This window comes from Leucoraja erinacea, unplaced genomic scaffold (genome assembly GCF_028641065.1).
Source record: "Leucoraja erinacea ecotype New England unplaced genomic scaffold, Leri_hhj_1 Leri_230S, whole genome shotgun sequence".
Classification (NCBI taxonomy): domain Eukaryota; kingdom Metazoa; phylum Chordata; class Chondrichthyes; order Rajiformes; family Rajidae; genus Leucoraja; species Leucoraja erinaceus.
In genome coordinates this window covers 170,001-188,075 of record NW_026576131.1, presented here as the reverse complement: position 1 = coordinate 188,075, position 18,075 = coordinate 170,001, and the positions used below count along the sequence as shown (strand labels likewise).

General features: G+C 50.0%; 2 protein-coding genes across 2 annotated transcripts in view; one reads left to right on the top strand and one right to left on the bottom strand.

Moving 5' to 3' along the window:
• Positions 1-394: 394 nt before the first annotated feature.
• Positions 395-9,842, bottom strand: LOC129716416 (nuclear factor 7, ovary-like). The gene is made up of 6 exons (XM_055666289.1): positions 9,563-9,842; positions 7,427-7,522; positions 6,361-6,594; positions 4,274-4,296; positions 2,530-2,639; positions 395-724 (listed from the first exon to the last, which is right to left on the bottom strand). The coding sequence occupies exons 1-6, from the start codon at positions 9,782-9,784 to the stop codon at positions 690-692; spliced, it is 720 nt and encodes a 239-aa protein (XP_055522264.1). The 5' UTR covers positions 9,785-9,842; the 3' UTR covers positions 395-689.
• Positions 9,843-15,398: 5,556 nt separating this feature from the next.
• The window catches only part of LOC129716413 (zinc-binding protein A33-like), a 16,862-nt gene continuing 14,185 nt past the window's right edge, over positions 15,399-18,075 (top strand). The window contains exon 1 of the mRNA XM_055666286.1: positions 15,399-15,903. Within this exon, the coding sequence (XP_055522261.1) occupies positions 15,475-15,903 (429 nt within the window). The 5' untranslated portion in view covers positions 15,399-15,474. The remainder of the gene's footprint in view (positions 15,904-18,075) is intronic.

Sequence of the window (18,075 nt, the reverse complement as noted above, 5' to 3'; positions counted from 1 at the left end):
GGTTCACCAGATTGATCCCTGGGATGGCGGGACTGTCATATGAGGAAAGATTGAAAAGACTAGGCTTGTATTCACTGGAGTTTAGAAGGATGAGGGGGGATCTTATTGAAACATGTCAAATTATAAAAGGACTGGACAAGCTAGATGCAGGAAAAATGTTCCCAATGTTGGGCGAGTCCAGAACCAGGGGCCACAGTCTTAGAATAAAAGGGAGGCCATTTAAGACTGAGGTGAGAAAAAACGTTTTCACCCAGAGAGTTGTGAATTTGTGGAATTCCCTGCCACAGAGGGCAGTGGAGGCCAAATCACTGGATGGATTTAAGAAAGAATTAGATAGAGCTCTAGGGGCTGGTGGAGTCAAGGGATATGGGGAGAAGGCAGGCACGGGTTATTGATTGGGGACGATCAGCCATGATCACAATGAATGGCGGTGCTGGCTCGAAGGGCCGAATGGCCTCCTGCGCCTATTGTCTCTGTTTCTATGTTTCTAAACCAATTTAGCCCAATATATGTGGGGTGACCTGGCTAATACGGGACAGTTGGCAACACTAGCTGTATCTTGAAGCTAAACTGATCTAAGATGCTGCCTGACCCGCTGAGTTACTCTGCGTTTATCTCCAGTTTAAACCAGCATCTGCAGTTCCTTCCTCCCTGATGTTGCTGTGTTTCACAAAGCATCTTCTTGCGAATCACACATGATATCCTTTGGTTGGAGGCCTGCAGTCTAGGAAAGAAAAAGACTCGCTTGTTACACACACCAACAGATCACATACAACAGATAATCCTCCGACATTTTCGCCACCTCCAACGTGACCCCACCACTGGCCACATCTTCCCATCTCCCCACCCTGTCTGCTTTCCGCAGAGACCGCTCCCTCCGTAACTCCCTGGTCAATTCGTCCCTTCCCACCCAAACCACCCCCCTCCCCGGGCACTTTCCCCTGCAACCGCAGGAGATGCTACACGTGTCGCTTTACCTCCCCCCTCGACTCCATCCAAGGACCCAAGCAGTCGTTCCAGGTGAGGCAGAGGTTCACCTGCACCTCCTCCAACCTCATCTATTGCATCCGCTGCTCTAGGTGTCAGCTGATCTACATCGGTGAGACCAAGCGCAGGCTTGGCGATCGCTTCGCCCAACACCTCCGCTCGGTCCGCAATAACCAACCTGATCTCCCGGTGGCTCAGCACTTCAACTCCCCCTCCCATTCCCAATCTCAATCCGACCTTTCTGTCCTGGGTCTCCTCCATGGCCAGAGTGAGTCCCACCGCAAATTGGAGGAGCAAACACCTCATATTTCGCTTGGGTAGTTTACACCCCAGCGGTATGAACATTGACTTCTTCAATTTCAGGTAGTCCCTGCTTTCTCCCTCCTTCCCCTCCCCTTCCCAGCTCTCCCAGCAGTCTGGCTGACTCCGACTACATTCTATCTCTGTCCCGCCCATTGCCCTGTCATCAGTCTGAAGAAGGGTCTCGACCCGAAACGTCGCCCATTCCTTCTGAGTTACTCTTCCGCTGAGTTACTCCAGCATTTTGTGGCCACCTTCGATTTTACCAGCATCTGCAGTTTTTTCTTACCCATTTTGTTCACCTATTGTTCACCAGGCTTTGTCCTGCCACCCCCCCCCCTCTCTTCCAGCTTTCTTCCCCCCAACAACCACCCCCACAATCAGTCTGAAGAAGGGTCCCAACCCAAAACGTCACCAATCCACATTCACCAAAGATGCTCACAAAATGCTGGAGTAACTCAGCGGGTCAGGCAGCATCTCTGGAGAGATGGAATGGGTGACGTTTCGGGGTCGAGACTCTTCTTCAGATGGGAGGGGGCAGGACAAATATAGAAAAACACAGATAACGTGTGCAGTTTTGGTCCCCTAATTTGAGGAAGGACATTCTTGCTATTGAGGGAGTGCAGCGTAGGTTCACCAGGTTAATTCCCGGGATGGCGGGACTGTCATATGCTGATAGAATGGAGCGGCTGGGCTTGTACACTCTGGAGTTTAGAAGGATGAGAGGGAATCTTATTGAACATTTTAGATTATTAAGAGCTTGGACATGCTAGAGACAGGAAACATGTTCCCGATGTTGGGGGAGTCCAGAACCAGGGGGCACACACAGTTTAAGAATAAGGGGTAAGCCATTTAGAACGGAGATGAGGAAACACTTTTTCACACAGAGAGTAGTGAGTCTGTGGAATTCTCTGCCTCAGAGGGCGGTGGAGGCCGGTTCTCTGGATACTTTCAAGAGAGTGTTAGATAGAGCTCTTATAGATAGCGGAGTCAGGGGATATGTGGAGAAGGCAGGAACGGGGTACTGATTGTGGATGATCAGCCATGATCACATTGAATGGCGGTGCTGGCTCAAAGGGCCGAATGGCCGACTCCGGCACCTATTGTCTATTGTCTATTGAATGGGTGACGTTTCGGGTCGAGGCACAAATATGCCACCTGACCCACTGAGATCCTCCACCCTACCTTGTGTCTACTTTGTGTACCAGCACCTGCAGTTCCTTGTATCTGGGTTGTACTTACTGGGATTAATGATGTCGATGACATGCCTCCACACTCGATACTGGGTGGGCCCTTGATACGCCCCCAGTGTCAGACTGCCCTCTGCTATCTTGGGATGGTATTCTTCATCACTGGAAGATGAAAGTGTTAAATCACCACAAGCTCGATAACATTTGCAATGTAGGGCACAGAGTCACAGAGTGATACAGTGTGGAAACAGGCCCTTCGGCCCAACTTGCCCACACCGGCCAACAATGTCCCATCTACACTAGTCACAGAGTGATACAGTGTGGAAACAGGCCCTTCAGCCCAACTTGCCCACACCGGCCAACATGTCCCATCTACACTAGTCGCAGAGTGATACAGTGTGGAAACAGGCCCTTCAGCCCAACTTGCCCACACCCACCAACATGCCCCATCTACACTAGTCACAGAGTGATACAGTGTGGAAACAGGCCCTTCAGCCCAACTTGCCCACACCGGCCAACAATGCCCCATCTACACTAGACACAGAGTGATACAGTGTGGAAACAGGCCCTTCAGCCCAACTTGCCCATGCTGCCTCATCTACACTGGTCCCCCCTGCCAGCGTTTGGCCCATATCCCGTTTTTATCCATGTCAAGTTAGAGACGGTGATTGGATCTAGAAGCGGACCGATACATCTGTAAATTAAACTGAACGACTCAGACATCTTTTCATCCCCTGATCATCCCCAATCAGTACCACGTTCCTGCCTTCTCCCCATGTCCCCTGACTCCGCTATCTTTAAGAGCCCTATCTAGCTCTCTCTTGAAAGCATCCAGAGAACCGGCCTCCATCGCCCTCTGAGGCAGAGAATTCCACAGACTCACCACTCTCTGGGTGAAAAAGTGTTTCCTCGTCTCCGTTCTAAATGGCTTATCCCTTATTCTTAAACTGTGGCCCCTGGTTCGGGACTCCCCCAACATCGGGAACATGTTTCCTGCCTCTAGTGTATCCAAGCCCTTAACAATCTTATATGTTTCAATGAGATCCCCACTCATTCTTCTAAACTCCAGAATGTACAAGCCCACAGCCGCTCCATTCTCTCAGCATATGACAGTCCCGCCATCCCGGAGATTAACCTGGTGAACCTACGCTGCACTCCCTCAATAGCAAGAATGTCCTTCCTCAAATTAGGGGACCAAAACTGCACACAATACTCCAGGTGTGGTCTCACTAGGGCTCTGTACAACTGCAGAAGGACCTCTTTGCCCCTGTATTCGATTCCTCTTGTTATAAAGGCCAACATGTCATTCGCTTTCTTCACTGCCTGCTGTACCTGCATGCTTACTTTCATAGCATCCACACTTCACGCTGCCTCGGCAAGGCCAGTAGCAACATCAAGGACCAGTCTCGCCCCCCAGTCACTCCCTCTACCCCGCTCTCCCAAAGGTCGACCCGAAACGTCACCTATTCCTTTGCTCCATAGATGCTACCTCACCCGCTGAGTTTCTCCAGCATTTTTTGTCTACCATCGATTTTTCCAACATCTGCAGTTCTTTCTTCAAAATCGTTACGACAACTTGATGGCTTCACTAACTTACCTGGAGTGCATCACCTGTTCTCGCCCAGTGCTGGCAGTGCCAGCTATAGTTTGACCAATAGCATGGCACAAGCCCACAAACTTATCACAGAGTCTATAGCAGGGAGGTGGAACACACACCTGGGCCCCCTGAGGTAACAACAGAAGCACCTCAGTGCACTGTAATCGAGGGAGCAGTGTTTTTGGACAAAATAACGTACCTCGGCTCCTCTGTTGTATTTTCCTGAAAGAAATAAAACGCAAACATGGTTGTGAGCAATTGGGGTACAATGATTTGGATGAAGGGATTCAAAGTAACATTAGTAAATTTGCAGATGACACAAAGCTGGGCGGCAGTGTGAACTGTGAAGAGGATGCTATGAGAATGCAGGGTGACCTGGACAGGTGGGGTGAGCGGGTAGATGCATGGCAGATGCAGTTTAATGCGGATAAATGTGAGGTTATCCACTTTGGTGGCAAAAACAGGAAGGCAAATTACTATCTAAATGGCGTCAAGTTGGGAAAAGGGGAAGTACAACGGGATCTGGGGGTCCTTGTACATCAGTCTATGAAAGTAAGCATGCAGGTACAGCAGGCAGTGAAGAAAGCGAATGGTATGTTGGCCTTTATAACAAGAGGAATCGAATATAGGAGCAATGAGGTCCTTCTGCAGCTGTACAGAGCCACAGTGAGGCCACACCTGGAGTATTGTGTGCAGTTTTGGTCCCCTAATTTGAGGAAGGACATTCTTGCTATTGAGGGAGTGCAGCGTAGGTTCACCAGGTTAATTCCCGGGATGGCGGGACTGTCATATGCTTAGAGAATGGAGCGGCTGGGCTTGTACACTCTGGTGTTTAGAAGGATGAGAGGATATCATATTGAAACGTATAAGATTATTAAGGGTTTGGACATGCTAGAGGCAGGAAACATGTTCCCGATGTTGGGGGAGTCCAGAACCAGAGGCCACAGTTTAAGAATAATGAGTAAACCATTTAGAACGGAGACTTGGAAACACCTTTTCTCACAGAGAGTGGCGAGTCTGTGGAATTCTCTGCCTCAGAGGGCGGTGGAGGCCGGTTTATGAATGAACTTGAATTTGTGAACGCATGAATCTATGAACTTGTAAACATGTGACTTGTGTACTCATGTACTCCTGTACTTGTGTACTCCTGTACTTGTGTACTCATGTACTCGTGAACTCGTGTACTTGTGAACTCGTGTACTTGTGTACTCGTGTACTCCTGTACTCGTGTACTCGTGTACTCGTGTACTCCTGTACTCCTGTACTCGTGTACTCGTGTACTCGTGTACTCCTGTACTCGTGTACTCCTGTACTTGTACTCGTGTACTAGTGTACTCTAGTGAACTGTGTACTCGTGTACTCGTGTACTCGTGTACTCCTGTACTCGTGTACTCGTGTCGTGTACTCCTGTACTCGTGTACTCCTGTACTCTCGTGTACTCCTGTACTCCTGTACTCGTGTACTCGTGTACTCCTGTACTCGTGTACTCCTGTACTCGTGTACTCCTGTACTCCTGTACTCGTGTACTCCTGTACTCGTATACTCATGTACTCCTGTACTCGTGTACTCTGGTACTCCTGTACTCCTGTACTCCTGTACTCGTGAACTCGTGTACTCTTGTACTCTTGTACTCCTGTACTCCTGTACTCCTGTACTTGTGTACTCCTGTACTCCTGTACTCCTGTACTCGTGTACTCGTGTACTCATGTACTCCTGTACTCCTGTACTCGTGTACTCGTGTACTCGTGTACTCGTGTACTCCTGTACTCCTGTACTCCTGTACTCGTGTACTCGTGTACTCGTGTACTCCTGTACTCGTGTACTCGTGTACTCTCGTGTACTCCTGTACTCGTGACTCGTGTACTGTACTCCTGTACTCGTGTCGTGTACTCGTGTACTCCTGTACTCGTGTACTCGTGTACTCCTGTACTCGTACTCTCCTGTACTCGTGTACTCGTGTACTCTTGTACTCGTGTACTCTTGTACTCCTGTACTCCAGTACTCGTGTACTTGTGAACTCATGTACTCGTGAACTCGTGTACTTGTGTACTCCTGTACTTGTGAACTCGTGTACTTGTGAACTCATGTACTTGTGTACTCGTGTACTTGTGAACTCGTGTACTCCTGTACTTGTGAACTCGTGTACTTGTGAACTCGTGTACTTGTGAACTCGTGTACTAGTGAACTTGTGTACTAGTGAACTTGTGTACTCATGAACATGAATGAAGATTTGAATGGACGTATGATGGTATGAATGAGTGTAGGAGCATGAAGTAGTGAGCTCACCATGAGCAGGCTCAGGGCATCCTGCTGGTTGAGCTGCATCTCGATGTAGGACAGCTTCTGCTGGGTGTCCTGTGAGTTATCGCGTATCTCCTGCAGGTTGTTGTGCATCCTGAGCAGGACATCGTCCTTCTCCTCGTTCAGCTCCTTCACCAGCTTCTTCTCCTTCTCGTCCAGCAGAATGCGCAACTTGGCAAACTCCGTGTCGATCACCGTCTGCAGTCTGGTCGACTGTTCCTGCCAGGGGGAGAACGCAGCGTGTTCACTGACTCGCCAGCCGTCTGCCACTCTCACGGGCTAGACCAGTCTGTCCTCCATGTGTAGACAATAGGTGCAGGAGTAGTCCATTCGGCCCTTCGAGCCAGCACCGCCATTCAATGTGATCATGGCTGATCATCCACAATCAGTACCCCGTTCCTGCCTTCTCCCCATATCCCCTGACTCTGCTATCTTTACGAGCCCTATCTAGCTCTCTCTTGAAATATTTAACAGGGAGTTAGATGTGGCCCTTGTGGCTAAAGGGATCAGGGGGTATGGAGAGAAGGCAGGTACAGGATACTGAGTTGGATGATCAGCCATGATCATATTGAGAGGCAGAGCGGCTCTCTTGTATTCACTGGAGTTTAGAAGGATGAGGGGGGATCTTATAGAAACATATACAATTATGAAAGGACTGGACAAGCTAGATGCAGGAAAAATGTTCCCAATGTTGGGTGAGTCCAGAACCAGGGGCCACAGTCTTAGAATAAAGGGGAGGGCATTTAAAACTGAGGTGAGAAAAAACGTTTTCACCCAGAGAGTTGTGAATTTGTGGAATTCCCTGCCACAGAGGGCAGTGGAGGCCAAGTCACTGGATGGATTTAAGAGAGAGTTAGATAGAGCTCTAGGGGCTAGTGGAGTCAAGGGATATGGGGAGAAGGCAGGCACGGGTTATTGATTGGGGACGATCAGCCATGATCACAATGAATGGCGGCGCAGGCTCGAAGGGCCGAATGGCCTCCTCCTGCACCTATTTTCTATGTTTCCAGGAAATGCCGGCGAATGTGAGCAACCCCCGCGGGAGATTTACCTTAATTTCCGAAATGCTTTCCTGCTGTTTTAGTTCAATGTCTTGAAATGAGGTCTTCTTTTGCTTCAGCGAGTAGATGACAGTGTTTATCTTCTCCTGGGGTCCACAGCGAGGGGACGGGAACCGAGTGGTAAATGTAAAAGGAGACATAATCAGTTGGATGATACAACAGATGCAGCCAGGATGGTGGTAATTCGGCCCTTCGGCGCTATGCTGGCCCCCTATTGGAAACTCAACACTACACTCTCCCCTTCCCATCCTATCCAACCCCCCCCCCCCCCCCCCCCACCCAAATAAGATCACAATTCAACATCACGGGCTGATGCAGTATAATATAGATAAATGTGAGGTTATCCACTTTGGTGGCAAAAAAACAAGGGGGCAGATTATATCAATGGGATTAGGGGGATCGAAGGGCCAAATGGCCTCCTCCTGCACCTGTTTTCTATATTTCTATGACATAAGATGCTTAGATGTTAGAAACGAGGAACTGCAGCTGTGGAGAACATGGATAGGTGATAGGTGCTGGAGTAACTCGCGGGGTCACAGATCTGTGGAGAACATGGATAGTAACTTTCACAGAGTGCTGGTAACTCAGCGGGTCAGGCAGCATCTGTGGAGAACATGGATAGGTGACGTTTCACAGAGTGCTGGAGTAACTCAGCGGGTCAGGCAGCATCTGTGGAGAACATGGATAGGTGACGTTTCACAGAGTGCTGGAGTAACTCAGCGGGTCAGGCAGCATCTGTGGTGAACATGTATAGGTGACGTTTCACAGAGTGCTGGAGTAACTCAGCGGGTCAGGCAGCATCTGTGGAGAACGTGGATAGGTGACGTTTCACAGAGTGCTGGAGTAACTCAGCGGGTCAGGCAGCATCTGTGGAGAACATGGATGGGTGACGTTTCACAGAGTGCTGGAGTAACTCAGCGGGTCAGGCAGCATCTGTGGAGAACATGGATGGGTGACGTTTCACAGAGTGCTGGAGTAACTCAGCGGGTCAGGCAGCATCTGTGGAGAACATGGATGGGTGACCATTCGGATCGGAACCCTTCTGCTAACTTTAACTTGTTTTCCAGCATATATTCCTTGTAGTAGGGGAACACGAGGGATAACTATTTCACACACAGGGCGGTGGGTGTATGTAACGAGCTGCCAGAGAAGGTCGATGAGGCAGGGACTATTGCAACGTGTAAAATATATTAAGACAGGTACATGGATAAGACAGGTGTAGAGGGATGTGGGCCAAACACTGTCAGGTGGGGCTAGTGCAGATGGGACATCTTGCTAGGTGCGGGAAGTTGGGCCGAATGGCCAGTCTCCACGCTGTATGACTCAATAGACAATAGGTGCAGGAGTAGAGGCCATTCGGCCCTTCGAGCCAGCACCGCCATTCAATGTGATCATGGCTGATCATCCCCAATCAGTACCCCGTTCCTGCCTTCTCCCCATATCCCCTGACTCCACTATCTTTAAGAGCCCTATCTAACTCTCTCTTGAAAGCATCCAGAGAACCGGCCTCCACCGCCCTCTGAGGCAGAGAATTCCACAGACTCACAACTCTGTGTGAGAAAAAGTGTTTCCTCGTCTCCGTTCTAAATGGCTTACCCCTTATTCTTAAACTGTGTGTGGCCCCTGGTTCTGGAAATTGTGGACGATCAGCCATGATCACAGTGAATGGCGGTGCTGGCTCGGAAGTGCCGAATGGCCTACTCCTGCACCGATTGTCTATTGTCTATTGAATATGGAGATATGGGGAGAAGGCAGGAACGGGGTACTGATTGGGGATGATCAGCCATGATCACATTGAATGGTGTTGCTGGCTCGAAGGGTTTGAATAGACCTAGGTTACACAGAAAAGCTGGAGAAACTCAGCGGGTGCAGCAGCATCTATGGAGCGAAGGAAATAGGCAACGTTTCGGGCCGAAACCCTTCTTAGACCTATTGACTATTGTCTATGGCAAGTCTAGTTTCTCTACGCCTATTTCCTTCACTCCGCAGATGCCGCTGCACCCGCTGAGTTTCTCCAGCATTTTTGTCTACCTACGATTTTCCAGCATCTGCAGTTCCTTCTTAAACAAAACTCTCTGTGTGTTAGTTGTGGTGAAGTGAGAATAAATTTGAAGTTGTGGGCTCACCCGGTAGATGTCGACAGCTTCGTTGATCAGCATGAAGTTGTGGGCGGTGTGACTCCTCTCGTCTCTGCGGTCCAGGCAATTCACGCAAATCATCTTCCTCTCCGTCTCGCAGAAGAGTTTCACCTCCTCCTGATGTTCCTCACACACGGGCCTGGTGTCCCTCTTGTCCCTCTTGTCCCGCTGGTCCCAGCCCCCCTCCGCCCCCCGCAGCTGCCCGGCCATCAGTCTCAAGGGGCCGGTCACCGAGTGACCAAGTCTCCCTCCCGGGGCCGGTTGGAGGAGAAGGAGGCTTTAAATAATCTACCATGGGGCCGGCTCAAGATAGCTGGAGGCGGGGTGCAAGTCCCAGGCAAAAAAGCCCGACGCGAGTGCCGTTCGGCCCTACCCTTCCGTGCTTTCCCTTCCCCCCACTCCCTTCTTGTGGAGAGGCCGTGAACTGAGATGACGAGGGGAGGGGGCATGGTCCAATATACGACCACCTTATCAAAAGATTTATGAGGATATTGCTTGACTAGGCTTGGATTGAAAAGACTCGGCTTGTATTCACTGGAGTTTAGAAGGATGAGGGGGAAGGGGGGGGGGGGGGGGAGGGGGAGGTGGGGACTTATAGAAACATATACAATTATAAAAGGACTGGACAAGCTAGATGCAGGAAAAATGTTCCCAATGTTGGGTGAGTCCAGAACCAGGGGCCACACACAGTCTTAGAATAAAGGGGAGGTCATTTAAGACTGAGGTGAGAAAAAACGTTTTCACCCAGAGAGTTGTGAATTTGTGGAATTCCCTGCCACAGAGGGCAGTGGAGGCAAAGTCACTGGATGGATTTAAGAGAGAGTTAGATAGAGCTCTAGGGGCTAGTGGAGTCAAGGGAGATGGGGAGAAGGCAGGCACGGGTTATTGATTGGGGACGATCAGCCATGATCACAATGAATGGCGGTGCTGGATCGAAGGGCCGAATGGCCCCCTCCTGCACCTATTTTCTATGTTTCTATGATGCTGAGGGAGTCCAGAACCAGGGGCCACACAGTTTAAGAATAAGGGATAAGCCATTTAGAACGGAGACAAGGAAACACTTTTTCACCCAGAGAGTTGTGAATTTGTGGAATTCCCTGCCACAGAGGGCAGTGGAGGCCAAGACACTGGATGGATTTAAGAGAGAGTTAGATAGAGCTCTAGGTGCTAGTGGAGTCAAGGGATATGGGGAGAAGGCAGGCACGGGTTATTGATTGGGGACGATCAGCCATGATCGCAATGAATGGCGGTGCTGGCTCGAAGGGCCGAATGGCCTCTTCCTGCACCTATTTTCTATGTCTATTGTCTGTGACACGGGGGCATGGTCCAAAATACGACCACCTTATCACAAGATTTACGAGGATGTTGCCAGGAACTAGAGGGTGTGAGCTACAGGGAGAGGTTGAGTAGGCTGGGTCTCTATTCCATGGAGCGCAGGAGGATGAGGGGAGATCTTGTAGAGGTGTACAAAATCATGAGAGGAATAGTTCGGGTAGATGCACAGAGTCTTTTGCCAGGAGTAGGCCATTCGGCCCTTCGAGTCAGCACCACCATTCAATGTGATCATGGCTGATCATCCCCAATCAGTACCCGTTCCTGCCTTCTCTCCATATCCCCTGACTGCTATTTTTAAGAGCCCCATCTAGCTCCCTCTTGAAAGCATCCAGAAAACCGGCCTCCACCACCCTCTGAGGAAGAGAATTCCACAGACTCACCACTCTCTATGAGAAAAAGTGTTTCCTCGTCTCCGTTCTAAATGGCTTACTCCTTATTCTTAAACTGTGTGGCCCATGGTTCTGGACTCCCCCAACATCGGGAACATGTTTCCCTGCCTCTAGCGTGTCCAAACCCTTAATAATCTTATATGTTTCAATGAGATCCCCTCTCATCCTTCTAAACTCCTTCTAAACATTGAAACATAAACTACTCCAGCACTCTGTGAAACGTCACCTATCCATGTTCTCCACAGATGCTGCCTGACCCGCTGAGTTACTCCAGCACTCTGTGAAACGTCACCTATCCATGTTCTCCACAGATGCTGCCTGACCCGCTGAGTTACTACAGCACTCTGTGAAACGTCACCTATCCATGTTCTCCACAGATGCTGCCTGACCCGCTGAGTTACTCCAGCACTCTGTGAAACGTCACCTATCCATGTTCTCCACAGATGCTGCCTGACCCGCTGAGTTACTCCAGCACTCTGTGAAACGTCACCTATCCATGTTCTCCACAGATGCTGCCTGACCCGCTGAGTTACTCCAGCACTCTGTGAAACATCACATATCCAAGTAACTTGTGCTGAAGCAGTGGGGAATGGATTTGAGAGTGGGATAATGGAAAACCTCTGTGAACGGGTGATTGATGGTCTGCACGGACTCATAGGGCAGAAGGGCCTGTATCCACAATGTATCTGTAAACTAAACTAAACACTGACATTTTACTTGGGATCAGACCTCGGGTTTTTTCTTTTTAACATGTGTTATTTTCTAAAAAATGTGTACAGTTTTGGTCCCCTAATTTGAGGAAGGACATTCTTGCTATTGAGGGAGTGCAACGTAGGTTCACCAGGTTAATTCCCGGGATGGCAGGACTGTCATATGCTGAGAGAATGGAGCAGCTGGGCTTGTACACTCTGGAGTTTAGGAGGATGAGAGGAGATCTTATTGAAACATATAAGATTATTAAGGGTTTCGACACACTAGAGGCAGGAAACATGTTCCCGATGTTGGGGGAGTCCAGAACCAGGGGCCACAGTTTAAGAATAAGGGGTAGGCCATTTAGAATGGAGACGAGGAAACACTTTTTCACACAGAGAGTTGTGAATTTGTGGAATTCCCTGCCACAGAGGGCAGTGGAGGCCAAGTCACTGGATGGATTTAAGAGAGAGTTAGATGGAGCTCTAGGGGCTAGTGGAGTCAAGGGATATGGGGAGAAGGGAGGCACGGGTTATTGATAGTTGGACGATCAGCCATGATCACAATGAATGGCGGTGATGGCTCGAAGGGCCAAATGGCCTCCTCCTGCACCTATTTTCTATGTTTCTATGATGTTGGGGGAGTCCAGAACCAGGGGTCACACAGTTTAAGAATAAGGGGTAAGCCATTTAGAAGGGAGACGAGGAAAAACTTTTCCACCCAGAGAGTTGTGAGTCTGTGGAATTCTCTGCCTCAGAGGGTGGTGGAGGCAGGTTCTTTGGATACTTTCAAGAGAGAGCTAGATAGGGCTCTTAAAGATAGTGGAGTCAGGGGATATGGGGAGATGGCAGGAACGGGGTACTGATTGGGGATGATCAGCCACGATCACATTGAATGGCGGTGCTGGTTCGAAGGGCCGAATGGCCTACTCCTGCACCTATTGTCTATTGTCTAAAACATCTCTTTGGCACTTACACTCCCAGGTGAGTGATCGTTTCATTGCCTTAGACGTGGACTCACAGAGAGGGTGGTGGTGGTGGTCGTGGGGGGGGGGGATGAATTCTCCGAACTAATCAGCCGATTATTCTGTAGTGAGTTTGATACATCGAGTGATGGTCAGAACTCTTCCGTTACTCTGGAGGTCACTTGAAGCTAGCGAACGGCCTTGCGATTTTAAGTAACAATCTGCGTACGACCATGCAATTCCAAATCAGCATCTTTGTTACAATGAACCGCTTCTCTGGGACAACGCTGGCCTTGTTGAACAAGTCAGCTTGGACCAGGGTCACACCGGGCTTCCTGAGATAACTTGGACTTCTTTCGACACAGTATTGAAACATCGCATCGAACAATGAAACATTGCAAGGAAGGCCAGTGCAATGCTGGCAGTTTATTTCGAGAGGCCCTGCGGGCAAAAACAGGGGCATCATGTCTTGCCGAGGCCCCATCGGGCGTTTGGTCAGACCACGTTTAGAGAATTGTGAGAAATTGTGGGCCCGTATTTGAGGAAGGGGGTTCTGGCTCTGGAGGTCCATCTGCAGTTGTACAGGGCCCTAGTGAGACCGCACCTGGAGTATTGTGTGCATTTTTGGCCTGTTGGCCTTCATAACAAGATGAGTTGAGTATAGGAGCAAAGAGGCCCTTCTGCAGTTGTTCAGGGCCCCAGTGAGACCACACCTGGAGTATTGTGTGCATCTTTGGCCTGTTGGCCTTCATAACAAGAGGAGTTGAGGATAGGAGCAAAGAGGTCCTTCTGCAGTTGCACAGGGCCCTAGTGAGACCACACACCTGGAGTATTGTGTGCAGTATTGGCCTGTTGGCCTTCATAACAAGATGAGAGTATAGGAGCAAAGAGGCCCTTCTGCAGTTGTACAGGGCCCCAGTGAGACCACACCTGGAGTATTGTGTGCAGTTTTGGTCTTATAATTTGAGGAAGGACATTCTTGCTATTGAGGGAGTGCAGCGAAGGTTTACAAGGTTAATTCCCGGGATGGCGGGACTGTCATATGCTGAGAGAATGGAGCGGCTGGGCTTGTACACTGTGGAGTTTAGACGGATGAGAGGATATCTCATTGAAACATGTAAGATTGTTCAGGGCTTGGACATAAGAGAGGCAGGAAACATGTTCCCGATGGTGGGGGAGTCCAGAACCAGGGGCCACACAGTTTAAGAATAAGGGGTAAGCCATTTAGAACATGCTGCCTGTCACAGATTGATACAGTGTGGAAACAGGACTTTCGGCCCAACTTGCCCACACCGGCCAACAATGTCCCAGCTACACTAGTCCCACCTGCCTGCGTTGGGTCCATATCCCTCCAAACCTGTCTTATCCATGTCTGTAGAAGTGTCTCGACCTGAAACGTTGCTTATTTCCTTCACTCCATAGATGCTGCCTCACCCTCTGAGTTTCTCCAGCATTTCTGTCTACTATGCATGTACCTGTCTAACTGTTTCTTAAATGTTGGGATAGTCCCAGCCTCAACTACCTCCTGTGGCAGGTTGTTCCATACACTAGTCCCACCTGCCTGTGCATGTTCCATATTCCTTCAAACCTGTCCTATCCAATAAACAATAGACAATAGACACATGGTGCAGGAGTAGGCCATTCGGCCCTTCGAGCCAGCACCGCCATTCAATGTGATCACGGCTGATCTTCCACAATCAGTACCCCGTTTCTGCCTTCTCCCCATATCCCCTGGCTCCACTATCTTTAAGAGTCCTATCTAGCTCTCTCTTGAAAGTATCCAGAGAACCGGCCTCTACCGGCCTCTAAGACAGAGAATTCCACAGACTCACAACTCTCTGTGAGAAAAAGTGTTTCCTCATTTCCGTTCTAAATGGCTTACCCCTTATTCTAGTGTGTCCAAACCCTTAACAATCTTATATGTTTCAATGAGATATCCTCTCATCCTTCTAAACTCCAGAGTGTACAAGCCCAGCCGCTACATTCGCTCAGCATATGACAGTCCCGCCATCCCGGGAATTAACCTTGTGAACCTACACTGCACTCCCTCAGTAGCAAGAATGTCGTTCCTCAAATTAGGGGACCACCAAACCTGTCCTATCCATGTACCTGTCTAACTGTTTCCTAAACTATGGGATAGTCCCAGCGTGGACTACCTCCTCGGGCAGCTTGTTCCATACACCCACCACCCTCTGTGTGAAAAAGTTATCCCTCAGATTCCTATTAAATCGTTTCCCCTTCACCTTGAACCTGAGTTCTCTGGTCCTCGATTCCCCTACTCTGGGTTAGAGACTCTGTGCATCTACCCGATCTATTCCTCTCATGAAACCAGCATCTGCAGTTCCTTCTGTGTGGAAGAGTTGCTAGTGGGCGGAAGTTGTGTGACACTTGTTCCACACAGTACCGCGATAGAGGGGAAGGCGGGCAGAGCCGGCTTTGTCGCGTTAGTGCGCGTTTGGTGTGAGCGCAGAAGCCGGCGCAAGGCGGGCGGGCGGGCAGTGGATGCCAGACCTCAGTCCACTATGGCCGCGGGCTCGTCCAGCCTTAGCCTGGGCGACGAGCTGAACTGCCCGATCTGTCTGGAGATCTTCATCGACCCCGTGATGCTGGATTGCGGCCACGATTTCTGCCGGCAGTGCATCCTCCAGTGCTGGGAGCGGGAGAAGAAAGCTTTCTGTCCCGAGTGCGGAGAGGTCTTCCGCGACAAGAACCTCAAGGCCAACCGAGCCCTGGGTGTGTTGTCCAACAAGATCCGTAACCTCAACACAAAGGACCCCGTGGACCCCAGCAAACCCTTCAACCCCTTCTGCGAGGAGCACCAGGAGGAGCTGAAACTCTTCTGTGAGACGGACAAGAAGCTCATCTGTGTGATGTGTCTGGACCGGCGCGATGGCAGAAGCCACAAGGCTCACAACTTCATGCTGATCAATGAGGCGGTGGAGATCTACAAGGTGAGTGAGTGAGTGAGGTGGATCAGGTAGACGATCAGACCTTAGTCCCCCGGGGAGAGGGGAGGGGACAGAAGAGGAGAGGTGGGGAGGGGAGAGGAGCGGTGGAAAGGTGTCAAAGACTACTTTAGTAGAGAGATACAGCGTGGAGACAGGACCACCGAGTCCGAGCCGACCTGCGATCCGCGCATAGGGGTTTGGACACTTAGAGGCAATAGACAATAGACAATAGGTGCAGGAGGAGGCCATTCGGCCCTTCGAGCCAGCACCGCCATTCAATGTGATCGTGGTTGATCATCCACAATCAGTACCCCGTTCCTGCCTTCTCCACATATCCGCTGACTCCGCTATTTTTAAGAGCCCTATCTAACTCTCTCTTGAAAGTATCCAGAGAACCGGCCTCCACCGCCCTCTGAGGCAGAGAATTCCACAGACTCACCACTCTCTGTGAGAAAAAGTGTTTCCTCATCTCCGTTCTAAACTGTGTGGCCCCTGGTTCTGGACTCCCCCAACATCGGGAACATGTTTCCTGCCTCTAGTGTGTCCAAGCCCTTAACAATCTTATGTGTTTCAATGAGATATCCTCTCATCCTTCTAAACTCCAGAGTGTACAAGCCCAGCTGCTCCATTCTATCAGCATATGACACGCTAGAGGCAGGAAACATGTTGCCGATGTTGGGGGAGTCCAGAACCAGGGGCCACACACAGTTTAAGAATAAGGGGTAAGCCATTTAGAACGGAGATGAGGAAACACTTTTTCTCACAGATAGTTGTGAGTCTGTGGAATTCTCGGCCTCAGAGGGCGGTGGAGGCCGGTTCTCTGGATACTTTCAAGAGAGAGTTAGATAGGGCTCTTAAAAATAGAGAGGGAGACAGACAGACAGACAAAGATACAGAGAGAGGGAGGGAGAGACAGAGGGAGGGAGAGAGAGGGAGAGAGGGAGAGAGAGAGGGAGAGAGGGAGAGATGGGAGAGGGGAGAAGATGGGGTGAGACTTGTCCTTACAAGAGGGAACTCGATGTGACTTCCAGAGTTGAGAGAGTTTTGTAGCACAAGTAACTTGTTGCGACTCTTTAAACAGTACCCGCTAGTCCCAGGGCTTTTTGGCCATCCGATTGAGCTAGATAGGGCTCTTAAAAATAGCGGAGTCAGGGGATATGGGGAGAAGGCAGGAACGGGGTACTGATTGGGGATGATCAGCCATGACGGTGCTGGCTCGAAGGGCCGAATGGCCTACTCCTGCACCTGTTGTCTATTGTCTATTGTCCCCCACAGTTGAAGTGTCTGCCGGCATATACACCTCACTTGCTCGGTGCTAGGACGGGGCACATTAGATGCTGCGAATTCAGAACGGCTCCAATGTCAATGGGTTTAACAGGTCCGCGACACTTCATGGTGACCTGCGCCTAAGTACAGAAGAATTCCTGCTGTTTACAATAGACAATAGACAATAGGTGCAGGACTGGGCCATTCGGCCCTTCAAGCCCTTCATGGCTGATCATCCACAATCAGTACCCCGTTCCTGCCTTCTCCCTGACTTAACTATCTTTAAGAGCACTATCTAACTATCTCTTTAAAGTATCCAGAGAACCGGCCTCCAGAGAATTCCACAGACTCACAACTCTCTGGGTGAAAAAGTGTTTCCTCGTCTCCGTTCTAAATGGCTTACTCCTTATTCTTAAACTGTGTGGTCCCTGATTCTGGACTCCCCCAACATCGGGAACATGTTTCCTGCCTCTAGTGTGTCCAAACCCTTAACAATCTTATATGTTTCAATAAGATCCCCTCTCATACTTCTAAACCCCAGAGTGTACAAGCCCAGCCGCTCCATTCTATCAGCATATGACAGTCCTGCCATCCCGGGAATTAACCTGGTGAACCTACGCTGGGCTCCCTCAATAGCAAGAATTTCCTTCCTCAAATTAGGGGACCAAAACTGCACACAATACTCCAGGTGTGGTCTCACCAGGGCCCTGTACAACTGCAGAAGGACCTGTTTGCTCCTTTACTCAACTCCTCTTGTTATGAAGGCCAACATGCCCTATACCAAACTGAACTGAATGGCCAGGGTGGCGATATGTGGCTGTGTTGATGGAGGGTGCAGGGTTTGTAGGGGAGGGTGGGCGATGGCATGGAGCGGTAGGAATCTGTGTGTTACTAGGATGCCGTGATTCT